The following is a 22735-nucleotide window of genomic DNA, read 5'->3' on the forward strand; positions in this document are numbered from 1 at the left end:
CCAAACAAGATTCAAGTAAACACCTCTCAAGTGGACCAAGGGCTCAGTCATTTTTCTCGGGACAGTTTGCCAGGGTCAGACTATCTTGGGGGTTCAAGTAATGATGGCTTATTTTTTAAAAATTATTCCTCTGAAGAGTCACTTACAAGGAAATTTCTGAATTTTCTAAAAGCCACACATTGGGTGTGCACAGAGTGCCAGGAGTTTGAGAGCTGTTAAACTTTACATTGGGGCCAGGGAATACTTTTACTGGGCCCTACTTAGACTTTTAGGGAAAAAGGTTTGGACTAATGTTAGAGGACAATCTCTTGGCACAATTGGGTTCCCTAAGGTACCTCAACAGAAGACCAGAATTAGAGAAGAGGAAATAGCAGTTTGTCCTTGTAAGTGTGAAGAGTGGGATACTGAATCACATTAATGGCTTCTCAGGATCTGAAGAGTCTTTTTTCCTTCTTTAAAGCATTGTATTGTTTATTCAAGGCTGTAAATTCCATACTAATTATTAGCATTAAAGTACACACACATAGAATGCATAAACACAATCTAATTTTAGAGGATTCTTAAATTGGTGAAAAAACATTTCACAGCCTCTTCATACCTGGAAATGTTTTATGTTTGAGAGCTTTGACATACAAATCCACGTTATTAAATCAATGTTACTTGGTCAAAACCAAATTTCCCATTTGTTATCGGCTGTCACTACCAAAAAGAAGAAAAGGTATACCACAGAAAGAAAAAATAAAGACACGAGCTTTCATTTATATAAACGGTGTGGGGGCTGGTTGCTGAACAGCCTTCCCGTTCCTAGGGTGTCGACGACCAGAGCTTTGAGAACTGACCCCAAAACTCCGCAGGTCAGAGGTCAGGCAAGTTTTGAGCACAATCGTGAACGTTCCCACTCCTCCTCCACTCTCCCGCCACCGTGGGCGGTGGGACGGACGTTCCGGAACTACCCAGGAAAGGAGGGCGAGGCCGAGAGGCCCCGAAGCCCGACAGCCAGGAGCAAGCCGGGGAGCCGCGGAAGGCCGGGAGGAGGCTGGAGACCGCGAGACGAGCAGCGCCCGCCTCGGCCAACCGAGCCAGACGCCGCGGGCACCGCCTACTGCGCCGGCCCCGCCCCGCCTCCGCCCTAGGGGGCGGGGCTCCGCCCTTCCCCGGGGCGGTCTCCCCGCCCCCTCAGGCCGCTCCTCGGCGGGCTCCCTCCGCGCGGCGCTCGGCCGAGCCGCTTCCCCTCCCCCACCCGGAGGGGCTGGAGTCGCGGCCGCGCGGCAAGGAGCCGACTCCCGGGTGGGATGCGGACGGCCTGGGCGCCGTGCTGGCTGCCGCACTGGCTGCCGCTTCTGGCTACCCTGGCTGCAGGCGCGGCGCGCGGGGAGGCGGCGGCGTTGGCAGGTAACCCCCGGCATCCTGCGGCGGACGCGCACTCGCTCGCCCCTGCCCGGCTCCTCGGAGGGCGCGCACCCTGCTCGGGGCGGGAAGGTGGATGGGCGCTTCCCTGCCCCGCGGGAGGGTCACTCCGCGACCGCGTCACTCCGCGACCGCGGCCCGCACCTGAACAAACCTGGTTCCCCTTTCCCGCCTTTTTGGACTTTGTGGTCTCTGTGCTAGCCCTTGGGCGTTTTATGATTGTAAGACTTAGAAGCACCGCAGAGTTCAAAGGCTGGCTCAACTTTATAAATGCTTACCAGAGCTTCCATTCTGCCTGAGACATGCAGGATGCCCACTGAGTTGGCAAAATTCCACAGCTAAGAAAAGTGGTGGGAAGCGGACGTGGCTAAACTGATAGAGCATCCGCCTACCACATGGAAGGTCCAGGGTTCCAAACCGGGGCCTTCTGGCCCATGTGGTGAGCTGGCCCATGGGTACAGCGCTGCGGAGTCCCATGCGCAAGGCGTGAGCCCCACACAAAGAAAAGGGCAGCCCGCCCAGGAGTGGCACGGCACACACTGGAGAGCTGACGCTGCAACACAATGCAATAGAAAGAGACACAGATTCCTGGTGCCACTGAGAATGCAAGCCGACATTGAAGAACACAGTGAATGGACTCAGAGAGTAGACAATAGGTGGGGGAGGGGAAAGGGAGAGAAAATAAATCTTTAAAAAGAAAACAAAAGAAAAGTGACAACCTCTGTGGCCTTATAGCAATACTAAACATTTCACATTGGCTTTACAATGTGAACGTGAAGTATCCAGGATCTTGTGGTGAGCTGATGACACCATTTTGGAACCTCTGGACTAGACTAAATCTAAGAATCATGGCTGTTGTAAAAGTCTGTGGTTTTATGAGGAACCCTGAGATGACCATCTGGTACTTCCTTTCATAAAATAGGGTTTGTCTATAACATAAGAGGCTTGGATTGGATGATACCTTAAGGGTATTTCATATTCTAAAATACCATGAAATGTAGAACATCTAGGCCAAGCCCAGCTTTCTGCCACCCTGTTTAGAGGAAAGACGCAGTTGACACCGGAAGGGCAGGTAGTTGTCTGCTGAGAGGAAGAGAGACTTCAAACCAAGAGTCCTCCATAGTTTAAAACCAGTGGGTCAGATTTCTAGACACCATGTGATGTTCTGAGAGAAGTTCAGGCCACTGAAGTGGTTTCCCAGGCTTAAACCAGAAAAATTGGCTGTTTGAAACTACAGCTTTCAAATTCATCAGTGGAAAAGAATAATCTGTGAAGTTAAAATCAGCCCTGAGTGTACAATATAGCATGTGCTAATTTCAGTTTTGTTTCTTACACATGGGTTTGGAGAAATAAAAACCAAGATGTATATTGAGGTCAGGTTTTTAGAAATTGGGGTTAAAAGAGAAGTTACTTTGTAACTTTTGTGCTACATGCTAACTCCTTTGAAAATCAGAATTTACATACCCACAAACAAGAAAAATCCTCTATTTGAACTCTCAAACTCACAAGTATGGTTTGTTGTTTTGTCTTTTTCCTTCTCTTCTCTTTCCCCTTTTGTTGCTTTAAAAGAAAAAAATATAGGTCAAATAGGGGAAATGGCTCCTTTAGTAAGTGATTATAGTATTCCGTTATAGTCATTATCTTCATATGAGAGCTATCTAAGGTTAAGTTTTCAGGAGGAGCATTGCTAAACTATTTTTATGTTGGAAGTTGTTTAAGATAGAACATCTAAGATTTGAGAAGAGTTTGTGCCTTTTATTTTTAGCATAATCTATAAGCAGGTTTAAGTACTACCTGCTCCTTTCTGAATTTTTGACTGAATATTTTATGTATTAATAAACTCTTTAGCTTAAATATATCCTTATGCATTTAGGAAAACTAATAAATGGCAAAAGTACTTCAAAGGAGTAACTTAAAACTGATTTGATTTGATTTTTTAGAAAGTACCAGGGGTTCAACCTGGGACCTCAAATGTGGGAAGTAGGTGCTCAACCACTGAGCTACATCCACTCCCCCCAAAATTTAACTTATTCGTTGAAGCAGGCGATATGCAGCAGTTTCTTTTTTAATATGATATGCAGACCCAAAATTAGATTAATTGAGTATTTATAAATTGAGTGGTATTTAAAATGAACTAAGGGATCTCACTGGTTAAGGTAAACCTAACTAGTAGCCTTTGATAATATAAGTAGTTAATGGCTCTTGTACTTATCTTAACAGTTTGGGCACAACTGTCCAGAAATATACTGTTGTCCAGAAATCAAGTTTATTGAAAAGGTCAAGAGAACTTGCTGAGGGCACAGAGAGTTAAGGAAGGAGATTCTCATTCTAGGGCTTAGAGGCACAGCCTTCCTATAACCATAGTGAGGATGGCACATGGGGTTGGTCCCACAGATACTCCTAAGTGCTTTGGAATATGGCAGATCTGGGATGACCATACTTCCAGATCTTTCTCCTGATTTGAATCAGGTTTGAAGAAGTAAATAGCGAGGTTATGATAGGGACACATTTCAGCCTTAAGTGGAAACATTAACTTTCTAGGCAGTATCCTTGTCTTCTGACCAAATGAATGATTATTACATCTTTAAGAATTCCTGAAAAGTCTGTTTCATGTTGGTATGATATATTTGTGCCTGCCTATATCCAGCAGGAGGTTCCTTCTTAGCAGAAGTAACCAGCAAAGACTAGAGCAGCCGGAATAAATGAAACCTGCAGACAGGTTGGCAACCTTCACTGTTAGGGGTAAATCAGGTGATAGAGTGAGTTGCAAATCAGCCAGTTGGCCACATTTCCTATTTTCCACCCTCAGGTAGAGATGGAGGAGGTAAAAAGTGAATATGCCTCTGGAAGCAGATTGCTCAAGGGAGGAGAGGCCTAAGAAAGACATAACCTTTATAACAATCTAAAAATGAAGAGATCTGGTTCTCTCTAGTAAGGCATTAGGCCGGGCACGATAACAATCTTGGTTGTCTTAAGTTGTTGTCTCTTGCCTAGTTTAACTAGCCCATGGTTCAGGGTTCACTTAAGCCCATTTGGAGCAAGGCTTGTGGCTTCTTGTATCTGACTGAGTTTCTAGACTCTTGGATATTTAGCAATTCTTGTGTGTGTTGAGGGAGGTATATTTGCCTCAGGAGCCGTAAGGATGGAGGACAGGAAGAGGACACCACAAAATGCTTATACCTTATCTATGTGCTCTCACATATTGTGTACATTCTATATTAGCTTTGCTTCAAAAGCCAGAGGCCACTTTGGAGAATTCCAGTGGGGAACACAGTTTGCAGCATGTTTTTCAGTACAGATCATTAGTTAGGGCAACTTATTCCAACTGTACTCTCTTTAATCTGGTTGAAGACTGAGGTGAAATTCTGGAGGTCCCTTATACAGAATACACTGATAAACCCAATCTAAGTAAAACAAAATCAACTTTTTGGCCACCTTTTTCTTTCCCCTGCCTCCTCTCCTGCTGGAAGAAAAGGGAAGATTCCTAGCCCAACATGTATAATGGGGGTCACAGCTCTCAATGCTCTAATTAAAGATACACTGATGTTGGGTAAGGGGGAAATGTCTGTAGCCTCTGGGTTCCCAAGTAACCCTGATTCTGTCACAGGTTCTTTAGGTGGGATGGTGCGGACTGGAAAGAGTGTCCTATTACATCAGGATGTCTCAAGGGAAGGGCAAGACAGCACTTCCTTTTATACTACTAACTTGCACTAGCAAGATGTATGAAGATTGGCCAGACTTTCACTGGCTAGGCTACACATGCCCAAATAACCCACTAAACCTCTTGAATTACAACACACACACACAGGACAAATATTTAATTCCAAGAAATGAACTCTGACTTAATGGGGAGACAGAGTATGAACAAATAAATGCATATGTAATATGAAATAAAAATAAAGCCAAGTAAGAAGAAAGGGTGAAAATGGTTAGTGTGTGCTATTTTAGACAGTAGGGTCAGAGAAGGTCTTTCTGAAAAGGTGACATTTAAGCAAAGGCACAAATTATTGGAAGGAGCAGGCTCGGCCAAGATCTCAGGACAGTATGAAAACTTGAGGAGGAGGGTAGGATTGGCATCTTGAGGATCAAGAGGGTGGGTATGGCTGGAGTAAGTGTAGCAAAAAGAGAAGTGTAGGGGGAAGTCAGTGAGGTATTCAGGAATCCTTGGAAGGGAGGGTGGATTATATTATGGGTGCAATGGGAAGTATTGCAGGGTTTTGAGCAGGTAAATGATGTGCTCCTATTGATGTTTTAAAATGTACAGCTGAAAAGTGGCTGCGGCTCAATCAGTTGGGCTCCTGTCTATCATATGGGAGGCCCTGGGTTCACGTCCCGGGGCCTCCTTAGGAAGGCAGGCTCGCCCGCATGCCAGAGAGCCGCCGGCCCGCAAGCGCCACGGAGAGCAAGCGCCACGGAGAGCCGACTCAGCAAGGTGACCCAACAAAAAGGGAGACAAGCAAAAGCACAGAGGAACATGTAGTAAATGGACAGAGTGCAGACATCAAACAAGCTGCGGGGGAGGAGGGGGGGGCGGGGAGCGCAGGGGGATAAATAAAAATAAATACAGACATAGAAGAATGCACAGTGAATGGACACAGAGAGCAGACAACACACTAAAAGTCGCATGAGGGAGGTAAAAAAAAGATCTATATGCTGAGTGGAGAATACGTTATAGAGGGCAATAGTGGAAGAAATTCAGAAAGTAGGGAGATAAGCTAGAATGCTGTTATAGTAATCCACATGCAAGATGGTGACGGCTTGGACAGCAGAGAAGCATTGACTGCTAAATTCAAACTATACATAAAAAACTGGGACATCAAAGGGCCAGCAGTTAGCTGTACAAATTAACTGCACAATACTTAAATTGCTCCTAACTTAAGAGCTGCTAGTATCAAGTGATTTAAGAGGCAGTCTTGGACCAAATGGAGAAAACCTCATATGAAGGCAGCATTTGTTTGCAAAGCTCAGGGCTCAATAACATTAGGGTAGTCCACTGTTCTGGCAATTGATTCAGGCCCTTGAAGTAGCAGAACCTATCAGGAGAGGGATTGAAGTGAGGGGCTCTGGAGGTGCTGACGAGAACAGCCACTACTAGAGCATTGCACACTCTTAGGAGTAACCCTAAAGAAAAAGCTGGCTGTAAATAAAGTTCTTGTAAGATCCTGGGGCTGTTGGAGCCTGTAGCCCGCACAGTCTGCACCTGCCTTGCCCAGCTGGAATGTACTCTCTTTCCGATGATAGGTGGGAATTCCTCTCCCATATCCAGAACTCCCAGTATAAAGTTCTCAACTCTAGCTACTTGTTTTTGCCCTGGTTCCTCCTCTTAGACCCCAGAGGAAGCCTGTAGAGGTAGAATATGGTATAAAGTGAGGTAGGTCAGAGATCTCATTCTAATCCCACCTCTGCTTCTCACTAGTTTAGGGCTTTTAATGAATTTTAATGTATTCTTATCCTAGTTTACCCATGCTCTTCCAGGTGTATGGTACCTTCTTAGATATTCATCTTTTATATAGCTAATCACCAGATCTTTGATGTCCCAGAGTGCCCTTATCCTTGGGCAGTCTTGGCCAGGAATTGTTTGCATCTCAGATAAACCCACAACTGTACCTCAGTGCTGGTTGGTTTGTGGTTCTGCATTTTCTTGTTGGCTCTTACATATAGACAGACCATCCGGAATGTACTAGTAATTTTTAAAATCCTGTTTTTAACAAAGGTCTTCTAAGAGCTTCCTCCTCTTATTTTTTCCTTTTAGTATATTTTTTAAATTAGAGAAGTAGTTGTGAGTTTACAAAACAATCATGTATAACAAGCCAAATTCCCATAAATCCCAGCCCTCCACAAGCACCTTGCATTGTTGTGGAACATTTGTTACAGATTATGAAAGAACGTCATCAAAATACTACTAACTATAGACTATAGCTTACATTTGGTGTATTTTTCCATATACCCCTTATTATTAACACTTCATATCAGTATTGTACTTTTGCTATAGTTCATGAGAGAACGCTCTCATATTTTAGTTACAACAGTGTCATCTACCACATGGTTCACTGTGTTCGACTGTCCCATGCCTTATACAGTCCATCCAAAGTGTACACTTAGTTGCTCACACTTCTGTCACAGAGTTGTGCAGTCATTGCCCTAGTAAATTTTTGAATATTTTCTTTCATTCAAAAGAAAAAATCCATATCCCCGTACTGAACCTTAAGCATTAATATAGTATCTTCTTTGCCATTACTGTAAGAATATTACAACATTGCTGTTAACTATAGTCCAGAAGCTATCCTAATTGTATTTTTCCCATGCATCATTATTCTTACCACCTTATAATAGTGATATATATTTATTCTAATTCATAGAAGAACATTCTTGTATTTGTACTATTAACCACTGTCCTCATCTACCAATGGATTAACTTTGTTGTACAGTTCTTAGATTATTCTCCAGCTTTCTTTCAGTTTACATGTATGTCTCTATACTACCCCATTGAGCCACAATCCCATATATATATCAGCCATGTTAGTTATACTCACTATAATGTGTTACCATCAATTCTATTCATTTCCACACTTTTATAGTCAAGCTAATAAAAATTCTATATACACTGAGCATCAATTTGCCTTCTTACCCCTCATCCTATCTCCAATATCCTGTTGTCTAGGTTTTAACTCCGTGTGTTTATTCTTCGTATTTGGTTCATATTAGTGAGACCATACAATATTTGTCCTCTGTGTCTGGTTTTTTTTACTCAGCATAATGTCCTCAAAGTTCATCCATGTTGCCATGTAGACCAGTTTCATTTCTTCTTACATCAGCATAGTAATCCATAGTATGTATATACCACATTTTGTTTATCCATTCATCAGTTGATGGACACTTGGGTTGTTTCCATCTTTTAGCAATTGTGAATAATGCTACCGTGAACATTGGTGTGCACATGGCTGCTTGTGTCTTATTTTCAGTTCATCTGGATATTTTCCCTGTAGAAAGGTTGCTGGGTCATATGGCAGTTCTATATTTAGCTTCCTGAGGAACTGCCAAACTGTCTTTCACAAAGCCTGCACCATTCTGTTCCCACCAACAGTAAAAGTGTTCCTGTTTCTCCACTCCCTCTGCAACACTTGTTTTTTTTTTCTTTTTAAATAATGGCCATTCTTTGAGGTGTGAGATGATAGCTCATTGTAGATTTGATTTGCATTTGCCTAATAGCTAGTGATATTGAACATTTTTTCTGTGCTTTTTGATCATTTGTATTTCCTCTTTAGAAAAATATCTAGTTAAGTCTTTTTCCCATTTTTAAATTGGATTGCTTACACTTTTATCGTTGAGTTGTGTGATCTCTTTGTATAGCATGGAAATCAAACCCTTATCAGATACGTAGTTTTCAAATATTTCTTTCCATTGAATAGGCAGCCATTTCACATTCTTGACAAAGTCCTTTGAAGCACAAAAGTGTTTAAGTTTGAGGTCCCATTTATCCGTTTTTTCTTTCATTGCTGGTGCTTTGTGTGTAAAGTTTAAAAAATAACCACCCACTTCCACGTCTTGGAGATGTTTACCTACCTTTTCTTCTAGGAGTTTTATGGTTCTGTCTTTTATATTTAGGTCTTTCATTCATTTTGAGTTAATTTTTGTATAAGGTATGAGATAGGTGTCCTCTTTCTTTCTTTTAGATATGAATATCCAATTTTGCCAGCACCATTTGTTCAGTAGACTGCTCTGCCCCAGCTGTGCGTGTCTTTTTATGAGCCATCAATTCAATGCCACTGGTCTATATGTCTATCTTTATGCCAGTACCATGCTGTTGTTACCAATGTAGCTAGGTAATATGATTTAAAGTCTGGAAGTGAGAATCCTCCAAATTCGTTCTTCCTTTTTAAAATGTTTCTGGCTACTTAGAGGCCCTTATTCTTCCAAGTAAATTTGATAATTGGCTTTTCCATTTCTTTAAAAAATACTGGTAGAATTTTTAATCAGGATTTCTTTGAGTCTGTAAATCAAGTTGGGTAGAATTGACATCTTAACAATATTTAGTCTTCCAATCCATGAACATGGAATGTCCTTCTGTTTATTCAAGTCTTCTTTGATTTTTTTAGCAGTGCATTGTAAGTTTTTTGTGTACAGGCCCTTTACATCCTTAGTGAAGTAAATTTTGATTCTTTAATTGCTATTGTAAATGGAATTTTTCCCCCAACTTCCTCCTCAGATTGCTCATTATTGGTTGTATTTTTTGGATATTAATTTTTCCATTTCATCTGCATTGTGTAGTTTGCTAGCATATAGTTGTTCTTCGTATCTTCTTATGATCTCTTCTATTTCTGTGAGATCAGTAGAAAAGTCCCCACTCTAATTGCTGATTTTATTTATTTGCATCTTCTCTCTTTTTTTATCAGTCTAGCTAAGGGTTTGTCGATATTTTTGATCTTCTCGAAGAACCAAATTTTGGTTTGGTTAATTCTGTTTTTTTTGTTCTCAATTTCATTTATTTCTCCTCTGGTCTTTGTTATTTTGTTCCTTCTGATTGCTTTGGGAATAAATTTCTATCATTTTTCTGGTTCTTCCAGCTGTGTAGTTAAGTAACGGTTTTAGCCCATTTTTCTTTTTTTAAATTTATTTAAGTATATCACTCATATATGAACATACATAAACAATGAGTGTATAGTAATGGTTGTGAACTTACAAAACAAACATACATAACATCATACAGGGCGTTCATACCTCACCCTACTGCCAATGCCTTGCATTGTCATTAAACATTTTAACTAATGATTAAAGAGCAGCCTCAAAATATTACTACTAATCAAAGTATTTTCCCCCAACCCACCCTATTAATATTATTTTTTATCACTTATATATGGACATACATAAATAATAAGTGTATAGTAAAAGTTGTGAGTTTACAAAGGAAACATGCATAACATCATACAGAGGTCCCATACATCAACCTGTTACCAACATCTTGCATTGTTGTGAGACATTTGTTACAAGTTATGAAAGAATATTGTCAAAATTTTACTACTAATTATAGTCCTTATATTTGGTGTATTTTTTTCCCCATTCCACCTTATTATTATTTTTTAAGTATTTTTTTATGACATAAGTTGTAAACTTACAAAACAATCATGAACATGTGCAGATTTCCCAAACAACACCCCTCTATCAACACACCATACCCTGGTGAAACATTTGTTACAGATTATAAAGTAATATCATTCAATTATTACCAGGTCCAGGTCTTTATGCCAGTGCCATTCTGTTTTTACCACTGTAGCTACGTAATATTATTTAAAGTCCAGAAGTGAGAGTCCTCCAACTTTGCTTTTCCTTTTTATGATGTTTCTGGCTATTCAGGACCCTTTATCTTTCCAAATAAATTTGATAATCATGCTTTCCATTTATTTAAAAAATTCTGGTGGAATTTTTATTGCGATTGCATTGAATCTGTACATCAATTTGGATAGAATTGACATCTTAATGATATTTAGTCTTCCAGTTGTGAGCATGGAATGTTCTTCCAGTTATTTAGGCCTTTTTAAATTTTTTAACAATGATTTGTAGTTTTTAGAATACAAGTGTTTACATTATCGGTTAGGTTTATTCCTGAATATTTGGGTTTTATCTGTCATGTTTTATTTTCACCACTCTTTTGACACTTTTAGTTACTTTTATTGATATAATCTTCATTTCTAGACTTTCTTCCAGGCCTCTCTCTCCTGTCTTTTCTTTTCAGGCTATAGCACACCCTTCAGTATTTCCTGAAAAGTGGGTCTCTTTGCTTTCAAACTCTCTCAGTTTCTGTGTTCCTGTGAGTATTCTAAACTCGCCCTCATTTTTGAAAGACAGTCTTGTTGAATATAAGATTCTTGGCTGGAAGCTTTTCTCTTATATGTCTTCTTGCCTCCATGGTTTCTGATGAGTATTACTTTTCTCTTGCACCTCTCAGAAATTCTCTATCTTTGCCATTTGATGTTGTGTGTTTTGTTTTTTTTTTTAAGATTTATTTATTTATTTATTTCTCTCCCCTTCCCTCCCACCCCGGTGTCTGTTCTCTGTGTCTATTTGCTGCCAGTCTTCTTTGTCCACCTCTGTTGTTGTCAGCAGCACGGGAATCTATTTCTTTTTGTTGCATCATCTTGTTGTGTCAGCTCTCTGTGTGTGTGGCGCCATTCTTGGGCAGGTTGCACTTTCTTTTGCGCTGGGTGGCTCTCCTTATGGGGCACACTCCTTGCGCGTGGGGCTCCCCTATATGAGGGACACCCCTGCGTGGCACGGCACTCCTTGCATGCATCAGCACTGCGCATGGGCCAGCTCCACACGGGTCAAGGAGGCCCAGGGTTTGAACCGCGGACCTCCCATGTGGTAGACGGACGCCCTAACCACTGGGCCAAGTCCGCCGCCCCATTTGACGTTTTGATTAGTATGTGTCTCCAGTTTGATCTATTAGGATTTTTTCGGATGGGATTATGTCGTACTTCTTGGACATGGATATCTATGCCCTTCAATAGGGTTCGGAAATTTTCTACCATTATTTCTTCAAGTATTCCTTCTTCCCATTTTCCCTTGTCTTCTCCTTCTGGGACACCCATGACACATATGTTTGTACATCTCTTGCTAGTGTTTAGTTCCCTGAGACCTTGTTCAAGTTTTTCTATTCTTCATCTGTTCTTTTGTATGTTCACTTTCAGAGGCCATTTCTTCAAGCTCACTAATCCTTTCTTCTGCCTCCTCAAATCTGCTATTATATGATTCCAGTGTATTTTAAATTTCATTTATTGCACCTTTCATTCCCATAAGATCTGTTATTTTTCTATGTGTGCTTTCAAATTCTTCTTTGTGCTTATCCAATGTCTTAATATCCTTAATCTCTAGCCATCTCATTGAATTTATTAAGGAAATTTGTTTGAACATCTATGATTAGTTGTCTCAACTCCTTTATGTCATCTGGAGGCTTATTTTGTTCCTTTAACTGGACCATGTCTTCCTCTTTCTTGGTATGGATTGTAATTTTTTGCTGGTTTCTTGGCATCTGGCTTACTAGAGTGTTTATTCTGGGTACAGTTTTTCTCTTTAGTTTAGGGCTTCTTGCCCTTTCTCCCTTGATGGTTGTATGGAAGGAGCCAAGGATGTAGCTGGTGCTATAAGCTGTGGAGGCTAAAGCTGTCCTCATTGCCCCAAGGACTAATGAAGCTTCTCCCAACTTTCTCCTTTGCCAGGGGTAGGGATAGAGTCACAGCTGTGTGGAATAATCCAAGTCATGCAGATCTAGACTGTAGTTGCCCAGAGAGACTGATGAAGCTTCACACCCCTTTCTTCCCTGCCTGGGATGGGATAGAGTTGCAGGTGTGGGCAGCAATCTATTCAATACGGGTCCAAGATGACCACATTTACCCTGGTAGACTTCTGATTATTCAGTCTATTCCAGCCAAATGTACTTATAGTTACCTGGATGGGCTGGTGCAGGGCCCTCCAGCTTCTTCCCTGCTAGAGGTGGGGCTGAAACCTAGGCTAGGGCTGCAGGCCAGTAAGGATGAAAGAAACTGGTCTCTACTGTCATTATGATTTTCAGGCAGCCTGGTTTCCCCTCATGCTGGGGGTGGAGTCAAAATGGTGGCTACTGGCCTCTTTCTGACTTGGACAGGTTCAAACTTGAGCTGTTCTTTGGGTTATACCTTAGTCATCTGAATTTATTAATCAGTAGCTGAAATCAGTGGCTAACCGTCTTTTCCTTCCCTGTTTTTGGGAAATGGAACTTCCAATTCCTGCCACAGAATAGCTCTGGGGTGGCTTGCACTGCCAAAGTAGGATGATCACTGGCCTTTGTGGTGTGGCCTGTACTTTCCCAGAGAGGCTGGCTCAGGTCCCTCCAGCTACCTCCCTGCTGGAGGTGGGGCTGGGGCTTAGGCTAGAGCTGCAGTCTGCTCTGGATGGAAAGAAGCCCGTCCCTACCAGCACTGTGGTTTTCAGTCCTTCCACTTCCCCTCGTGCCAGGTGCAGAGTTAAGATGGCGGTTACCAGCCTATTTTCTGACTTGGACAGTTTCAAACTTCAGCTGTTCTCAGGATTATACTTTAGCCCACCAAATGTATTCATCAGTAGCTGAAGTTGGTGCCCAACCGTCTCTTCTTCCCCCGTTTTTGGAAAGTGGAGCTTCCAATTCCAGCCGCAGAATAGCTCCCGAGGTGGCTTGTGCCTCTTGTGGAGGATGGGCACCAGCCTCTGTGGTGTGGAACGCTCTACTTATGAATCTTCTCTGCACATGGGCAGTCTCCTCCTTCCTTCCTTTTAAGGGATGTTGCAGGATGCACTTTTGGTCTGGAGCCCCCAAACAAGTGCTTTAGATGGCTCTGAGTGATTGCTAACTGCTCTGCAGCAGGAGCTGATTCTAGGAGGTCCTTACTCTGCTACCATCTTACTGATTGTGTTTTCCTTCTTTTTTGATATAAGCATTGAGGGCTATAAATTTTACTTTCAGCCCTGCCTTTGTTGCATCCCATAGATTTTGATCTCGTATTTTTAAAATTTTAACCTGGATTTTTGTATTTGCATCTCAGAGTCTCAAACTCTGGAAATTTGTTTATATATTTAAACACTTTGGTATTTCTTCACAATGTTAAGAGTAAAGATTAAATGATTTGACAGTGTCACAATGGAATATACCCCATCCTCATGTAACTTACCTGCTTTATGTAGCCACCTAAAGACCCTGATTTTATGCAGTTTATTATATTTCAGGAGGTGGTAGGCATTCATGGCATCTTTTCTTCAAACCTGTTCTTTTTCTCCCACTGTATTAGTCAGTCAAAGGGCTGCCAATGCAAAGTACCAGAAATCGGTTGGCTTTTATAAAGGGTATTTATTTGGGGTAAAAGCTTACAATTACAAGGCCATAAAGAGTCTAGCTCAAGGTTGCTTTCTAAATAAGGTCAGTTGCCATGTGCTGAAGCAAGATGATCGCTGATCTCTGCCTGGTCTCTCCCCTCGGGGCTTCCAGTCCCTCTCTCTCCTCATTAGGGCTGTCTCTCAGGGCTTCCTCTATCTCAGCTGCAGGCCACCATAAGGCTCGTCTCTCATGGCTCCCTCTCTCTCCTGGCATAGAACCCGTTTCTCTCCAGGCTTTCTATATCAGTCTCGTCTCTCTTCCCAGCAGTCTCTGTAAGCTATCAGGCAAATGTCTTGCTCTCCCCAGGGCCACAGAATCAAAAATGACAAAGTTCTCTCCTCTTCCATCTTGAGTAAGTGTATGTTTATATTGGCCCACTAAGGGGGTGGAAACTCAACCTGAGTTGTCAAAGCCCTAATCTTACTAGGTAATTTAATCATGGACTGCTCAACTAAATCCAGTATAATCAAAGGGTATCACACCCAGAAGAAGAGATTAGTTCACAAATATAATCTTTCTTTTTTTGGGATTCATATATAATCTCAAATTACCATACCTGCTTAATACTAAGGATATCCTAATCAGCACAGGGATCTAGCTGGGCTTATTCAATATTATTCCCTAGATAGATAAAATTATTGATACATTATTACTGGTTCCCCAGTCCTTCCCCAGCTTTAGTAGGCAGGTTGTTCTCTCTTTGTTTCAGGTTTTTCTGTAGAAACAACTGACCACACTTTACTTAGGGGAGGCAGGGGTTGGGCATAAGGTCCATTTCAGTATGTGTCCATACGTGTTCCTGTTCCTGTTATCCATTTGACAGATGTAGTGATGGCACCCACCCTGGTTCCAGAATAACTTAAGGCTTTGATCCTTCTTCATTTCAAATCAAGATATATCAATGGCCATGGAATAATATAAATGCAACTGTGTTATAGTTTTCTTATGGTATTTATCACTACTACTCTCTCGACTATAGTACCTCTCTCTCTGTATATTATGTTGTGGTGTAGTGTTTTATATTATTTATAACATATAACACACACATATATTTATACATGCACGTATTTATGTATTTATGTCTCTAACCAAATTTCTCCTGAGCTGCAGACCTGTCCGATCTTTACTTAGTCCCACCAACCAAAACTCATTATGCCCAAATTGAACTCTTCTCCCCTTTCCTTTCACAAGCTTGCTTCTTCTCCATTATTTCTTACCTGGGTAAAGGGCCTTGTCCCCTCACCAGAAACCTTCATGTCACTTTGTTTTCCCTCATTTAATGAATCTCCAAAGTCCATACCCCCAGTAGTCTTTGCTCTGTTCCTTCTCCCTCCTTAGTTCATTTCTTGTTTAGGTTTTTTATTATCCTCCTTAGTAGTTCTTACTTTCAGTCGTCTTGCCCTCTGATACTTTCATACTGCTAATAGAATATTATTTCTAAAAGACAAAGGTACTCCTGTCGCTTCCAAACTGATCTTGTTATTCTGTGTTCCCACAGATCCATTCTTAGCCCTTCTCTTTCCTGCTCTGTGCTTGAAAGCTGATCTCTATGGACTGTATCACCTGGGCTTCTTTGCCCTCCAGCTGCCGTTGGGTTTGGCCAATTGGAAGCACTGGCAAGAGGGCAAGAGAGAGAGAGGTTGAGGTACTTTTACCCTCACCCCACCATTTCCCTGAAATTCTGGCAGTGACAGCGTTCCATTAGACTGACATTTGCTTAGCTCCACTAGGTCCAAGGACATAAGAACCTCCCATTGCTGGTTCCAGCTTACGGTTGATAAAGGTTTCCTGCTATTGCTGGGTCCTGGGAATCTCACAGTGCCTTATTAGTTTCCTTAATCCTGCCCACATCTTCTCTGAACTCCTTTCAGTTAAACCCTTTTGAGTGTCTGTAGTTTCCTGTTGGGACTCATACTTCCTGATCTTTCAGTGCTTTGCTTTCCGAATGAAGCCCACGTTCCTTAGTGTAGTAGTGCCCACTGCTTACCTCTCTAGTTCCATGTGTTGAAATGTTCTTATATAGTCTTAACACTCCATACTTGTGATTGGCTGTATCACTTACATGATTTTTCTCCATGATAGTGTACATACTTGCCCCACATGCCTCCCAACTTCCATCTCTTTGCCTTCTACTTACCCTTTAGTGTCCCAGTCACATGTCTTTCCCGGAAAGTTGCCCTCAATTCTTTCCCTCTGCTCCAGGATGGGGAAAATGCCTCTTCTCTGTGCTCTTATATCCCTTCATATGTCATAAGAATATTGATACCAGACTGTAATTTTTGCCTATGTCCTGCTATGCTGAAAAGGTTGAAGAACTGACTATAAGTACCATGTAGAAACTTTGTTGGTCATAGAATGTTAAAACAGCAACCATTATCCCTGTGTGGGACCAAGGGGAAGATTTTTAAAAAGATAAAATTCTGAACAATTAAATATTGAGAAAATATATTTCCTCTTTTATCTTTCAGTTCCAAGGTGTAAACCTTTGAAGGAAATGGATTTAATTAAAAGTTCTGAGTCAGACTGTTACTGCTACAGTCAAAATACCCAAATGGAATGGAAATACATGTGGTCAACTGTGCAGGTAAGGGCCTACTTTTTTTTATTTTATTAAGTATCTTTTTCATACATAAATATACATAAACAATAATTGTATAGTAAAATTTGTGAATTTACAAAACAAAATGCATATAATACAATGCTCTCATACATCTCCCTACCACTAACACGTTGCATTGCCATGAAGCATTTGTTTAAAACTGTGAAAGAGCATCGTTAAAATATTGCTACTAACTATAGGCCATAGCTAACATTTGGTGTATCTTTCTCCCAGTTCACCCAATTATTAACACCCTGTAATGTATTATATGTGTCTATCATTCATGAGCAAATGTTCTCATATTTGTCCTGTTAAGTTAACCACAGTCTGTTGTCCACCACTTGATTCCCTGTATTACATAGTCCTGTGCTTTGTACAGTGCATTCAAAGTGTATACTCAGTGGCTTGCATTTTAATCCAGAGCTGAGCTGTCATCACCTCAGTCAATTTTAGAACGTTTTAATTACTCCAAAAGAAAAATCCCATACTTCCTTATACCCCCCTATTATTGTCCCTTAGTATTGAAAAAATACATTCTTGCCATTGCTGCAAAATATTATATTACTGTTAACTATCATCCATAAGTTACACTTGTTGTAATTTTCCTGTGTATCACCATATGCTAGCACTTTGTAAAAGAAGTGCATTCTTATATTTATACTGTTAATTACAATCTTCATCCACCACCAAAATCACACCCTAGATTATTCTGTAGTTTCCTTTCAGTTGGCATTTATGTCCATAGACTACTCCTTTCAGCCACAATCACATTTATAAATCAGCAGTGTTATACTCATTATAATGTGTTACTCTCAACTCTATTCATTTCCACACTTTTACAATTAACCTTATGAATAATGCTACATACATTAAGCATCAGCTCCCATTCTCAACCGACCTTCCCTTTCCTAGTAACCTATACTCTAGAATTTACCTCTATGAGTTTACTCATCATATTTAGTTCATATTAGTGAGACCAGAAAATGTTTGTCCTTTTGTGTCTGGCTTACTTCACACAACATAATATCCTCTAGGTTCATCCATGTTGTCATATGCATCCCAATTTCGTTTTTTCTTACTGCTGACTAGTAGTCCATTGTGTGTATATCACATTTTGCTTATCCATTCATCTCTTGATGGACACTGGGCTGGTTCCATATTTTAGCAATTGTGAATAATGCTGCTGTGAACATCAGTGTACAAATGTAAGTTCGTATCCTTGCTTTCATTTCTTTTGAATATATTCCTAGTAACAGGATTGCTGGATTATACGGCAGTGCTATATTCAGTTTCTTGAGGTACTGCCAAGGGGCCTACTTTTAAATAATGTCTTTGGGACAGGGAATTAAAATGTACCATTCCAAGAATTGAAAATAGGTTTAGTATGACACAGAGCTGTGTATCAGTTTGAAAGTGGAATTGGGCATCCTAAGCAGTGGTTCCAAAGGGTAAGCCATGTGGAAGGAGCATAATCCCTTCCATATTTTTTATTTCCTCCTCCTAAGCCACTTCAAATAAATATACCAGCTAAGTGAATACAGTGTGCTTGCTATTCAAACACAGCTCAAGACAACACTCACTCTTCTACTTTCCAAAATAATTGCTATCCCAGGCCCCTCCCATATAGAAATTCTATAGAAATATAGGATGGACAAGATAGCATTTGTTTTCAGTAGATTTTTCTTCATTTAACATTCAGCAAATACTTATAGGGCACATAATATAAGAAGCAAGAAGTGTTCTAGGCTCTTAGAATACATCAGTCAACAAATCAGATATCTGCTCTTTTGGATGTTTGCCTTAGGGGTGGGTGGGGCAAGTGAGGGGGGCCAGATAGTAAACCATAAATGTAATAAAGAAGAAGATTATAAAACCAGTAAGTGCTACAAAAGAAGAACCTATAGAGTAAGAGGGATTGAGATGTGGGAAGTAAGGAACAAGCAATATTGTCAAAAAGAATGGTCAGAGTAGTTCTTATTGAGAAAGTGAGATTTGAGAAAGATTTCAAGGATGTGTGCAAGGTACCCAGGAGAATATGGGGGGAGAGAATATTCTAGGCCAAGGGAATAGCTAAGGCATTGTCTCAGCATGATGTTGATTTGTACCATTATCAGTGATACAAACTTTGATTACTTGGTTAAGGTAGTATCTGTTAGGTTGTTCCACTGTAAATTACTATTTTATCCTTTATAATGAATAAGTGTTTTGAAGAGATAATTTGACACTATGTAGATGTCCTATTCCTGATCATACTTTCATCTTTTAGTTTTATCATCCATTGGTGATGCTTGTTTGAATCAATTGTCATGAAGTTTGTCAAATGGTGATTTTCTTTAATGCCCTTATTTCTTCTTCATTCATTTGTTGATATTCAACTATAAGCAAGAGTTTTATTTATTTGTTTATTTATATCCACTTATCTTAAGTACTGCTAAGCCATTCATTGGACTACAAGCCCTTACTCTCATTATTTATTTTGGTATTCAGATAGTCCCATATTTGGCCAGTAGGAGCCCCTTCAGACTACCTATATTCTTTTAACTTGTCCCTACCATTTTTTTAATGCTTCTTTACTTTCTTGCAAATAAGATCTTCCTAGCTCATCTTGTGCTTTCCTAGCCTAGCTTTTTTCCTGGACCCAGCTTATACTTTTCCAGACCCAGGTTTTTTCAGTGAACATCAGTGCTAGGTGTTTAATTCTGTTGTCATATGTGTGTACACACAAGCATACATACCCATATACCTATACATGCATCTATTTCTAACACCTATCTTTCTATCAAAATCCATGAGTTTTGATATCTCCAGTGTCACCAAGTTCATTCTGTCTTCCTCCTTTCCATATTTGTAACTGCTTTCTCTGATAGTGAGAAACCTGGTTCCATTATTTGCTTAAGCCTAGAATATACTGAAAGTAGTTCCAGAATTGTTAAGCCACATTTCTGTGACAAACAAGCCTAGTAACTGGAATTCAGTATTTATTTACAGTACTTTTTGTATGTAGGTTGAGAGCATATAGTCTAAATACTGTGCTCAAAAGTTACTTAGGTTAATTTATTCCTACCACATGCCCCCCTGCAGTGTGGTAATTTTATTTGTATGAAATATAGTTAGGTTTGTTTCTGTTTGTATTCAATTTCAGGGTTTTCTTCCATCATGTTTAGTTTTATTGTCATTATTTTTAAGTATGTACAACACTAACATTGCTGAAAAGTGAAAACTTACACAAAGGTAGTTTTTGTTTTGTTTTGTTTTACTTCCCCTCATCCCTTTTACCAGTTCCTACCCAAACTATTTTTAGATAATCAATCTTACTAATTTCTGGTATGTCTTTTCCTTTTGCAAAAGTAAAGAGCAATGTGTATTAACATAGATGGCACTTAATGCCATGAACTTGATAAACTCACTAAGGAGTGAATTACCAATAATTGAGCCTGGGTCAGACTGATATTAAGAGGTCAGGGAGAAAGAAAGAAGCCATAGAGGAGAGAGAAGGCTCAACAGTGAAAAAAGGAAGAAAACCAAGAAAGTGTGATGTCCTGGAAACCCAGGGAAGAAAATGTAACAAAGAGAAGGAGTGCCGAATGCTGTTGATGGGTCAAATAAGGGGACTGAGAATTGATTGACCATTAAATTTAGCAAAATGGCTGTGACTGGTGACCTTGTCAAAGGCAGTTTTGGTGAAGCTTGTTGGGGATGGAAGCCTGTTTGAGTGGTTAGAAGAGAGAATGGGAAAAGAGGAATTGAAGATTGCAGATAAAGACATTTCTTAAAGGAATTTTATTGTAACCAGAAGCAAAGAAATGGGATGATAGCGGGAGGGGCAAGTGAGATTAATAGAATGCATTTGTTTCTGTTTTTAATGGGAAAAATAGCAATGTGTTGATTAAAAAAAAAAAAAAAAAGATCTGGTAGAGAATGAAGAGAGAGAGGAGAAGTGCTGGTGGGATGTCTGTGAGTAGGCAGAGGCAGATAGAATTCAGTGCCCAGATCTGGGGCTTGCCTTTAGAACAGAACATGCAAATGTCCTCTGTGGAACAGGCAGGAAGCAGAGCTTGTACCTGCAGGTGCTGACAGGTGGGTGGATGTGGGGGTAGCAGCCAGTGGACATTGTCTTCTGATTCCTTCCATTATTATAGTGAAGTAGGAAGGTAGATTTGACAGCTGAGAGTAGGGGTGGGGAGCAGCTATTGGGGTATTGAGGAAGGAAAGTTTTGAAATCATTGTTGAAGAGAGTGGAAAAGTGAATGGGCAGCAGTATGTAGTACGATTGCCTCCACTTTCCGGGCCCCCTTAAGGTTCATGCCATGGATTTGAAGTGAAACCAGTGTGTGTTTCTGTAGCACATTCAGCGACACAAATTCAGGAGTGGAGAAGGTGAAGAGTTGGATTTAACCAAGGTACAGTTTTGTAGGTGAGTTTGACACATCAAGAGATATGCAAAGGAGTCGAATGTACATGCAGAGGAGTCATTTATAATGATTCATTATGAAATTTAACTTGGAAAGAAGGGGCCGAGGACATCAAGTGGTGAGGAGCAGTAGAGAGATAATTGGATCAATGGTGGGATCAAAGACTTGTTGGGTCAGGATGCTAGAGGGAGCAACTGGAAAGATAGGAGGTGGTGCTCAGCCAGTGGGGTGCATGAAATACAGTGCATGGAGGGGCTGCCGTTTCAGTATTAACAAGGCCCAGAGTATGACCAGGGAATGATTAGCTGAGGCAGAGTGGAGGACGAGAGCTTAAAAGGAGAAGAGTTCAAGGAACTGAGAGGCCAGGGTATTGGAAGGAGTTTTGGTGTGTATATTGTATACATCAAAACCCTAGAGGAGTAAGGCAGGAAATAGTAGTGGGGAGGAAGCAACAGTGAGCCAGGAGTTAAAAGTCAATGAGAAATAGGGGGAATGACCTGGGGCTGGTAGATAGATTGTGGGTGATATTGACTGATGCCTGAGATTCAAAGCTGGTGCTCTCCCTTTCCTTTTCAGGGTTGCTCTCCTCTTGGGTAAAGAGGAGCAATATGTATATAGAGAGGCAGGCGAGGGCAGCAGCTGAGTTGTCGTGTAATGATCAGTGGTTTGTCCCCATCCGCTTGCCATTGTAGCTAGGGCTTTGTTGTCAGGACGCATGGTTGGGTTCTGGTCTGTCTTCAGAAGTAGTGAGAGAAGCCTGAATTAGATGTGCTTAGCTGATACAGAAGAAGGGGAAGCACTTTTGCTTAATCACAATGAGCTCTGCTTTATAGAAAAGAATGGAGATATAAGCCCTGTTCTCATTATATTTACAACCAAATAGTTTGTGTCTGTTGCTTTCTATCTCATCCTTTTTTGGATATCCCTTAGCCACAGTAACTTGCTAGAACAGGAAGTTAAGTCAACCACAATCCAGGAGAAGAAACATTCACTTTCAAAACAGTATGTGTGGTCTGGGGTGTGTTTGGTACTAAACACAGCTCTCATTCTGGGATCAGACTGTGCTCACGTGTATCTGAGTGCTCTTTACTCTGCCGGTTCTGGGTTCTCTTTATTCCTCTGCTCATGTTTTTAAGAAACTTTTAATTCTGTCTTTATGGATTTATTTGTTTATGTTTTACAGGTGAAAATTACCAGTTCAGACCTGTTCAGTATTGTGCATATCACAGAAAGGCATAAATGCCAGTATCCAGAAACCATTATAACTTTTATCAAATGTATGATTCATAACTTTTGGATACCAAAGGAGTATAATGAAATAACCATAATTGTCAATCCAAATGGGGAGACTGTGTGTTTCTCTGTGAAGCCTGTCAGGAATATATTTATCTATACAGTAAAAGTGAATCGAAACAGTAAGTCTGGTTTTTTTTTCAT

The 22735-nt window shown here is 40.6% G+C and overlaps 1 protein-coding gene across 1 annotated transcript in view; it reads left to right on the forward strand.

Moving 5' to 3' along the window:
- The first annotated feature begins 1176 nt into the window (after positions 1-1176).
- Positions 1177-22735, forward strand: part of NEMP2 (nuclear envelope integral membrane protein 2) — a 40983-nt gene continuing 19424 nt past the window's right edge. The window contains exons 1-3 of the mRNA XM_004452556.4: positions 1177-1392; positions 16756-16871; positions 22482-22713. Coding sequence (XP_004452613.2) covers positions 1293-1392; positions 16756-16871; positions 22482-22713 — 448 coding nt within the window. The 5' untranslated portion in view covers positions 1177-1292. The remainder of the gene's footprint in view (positions 1393-16755; positions 16872-22481; positions 22714-22735) is intronic.

Source organism: Dasypus novemcinctus, chromosome 7 (assembly GCF_030445035.2).
Source record: "Dasypus novemcinctus isolate mDasNov1 chromosome 7, mDasNov1.1.hap2, whole genome shotgun sequence".
NCBI lineage: Eukaryota > Metazoa > Chordata > Mammalia > Cingulata > Dasypodidae > Dasypus > Dasypus novemcinctus.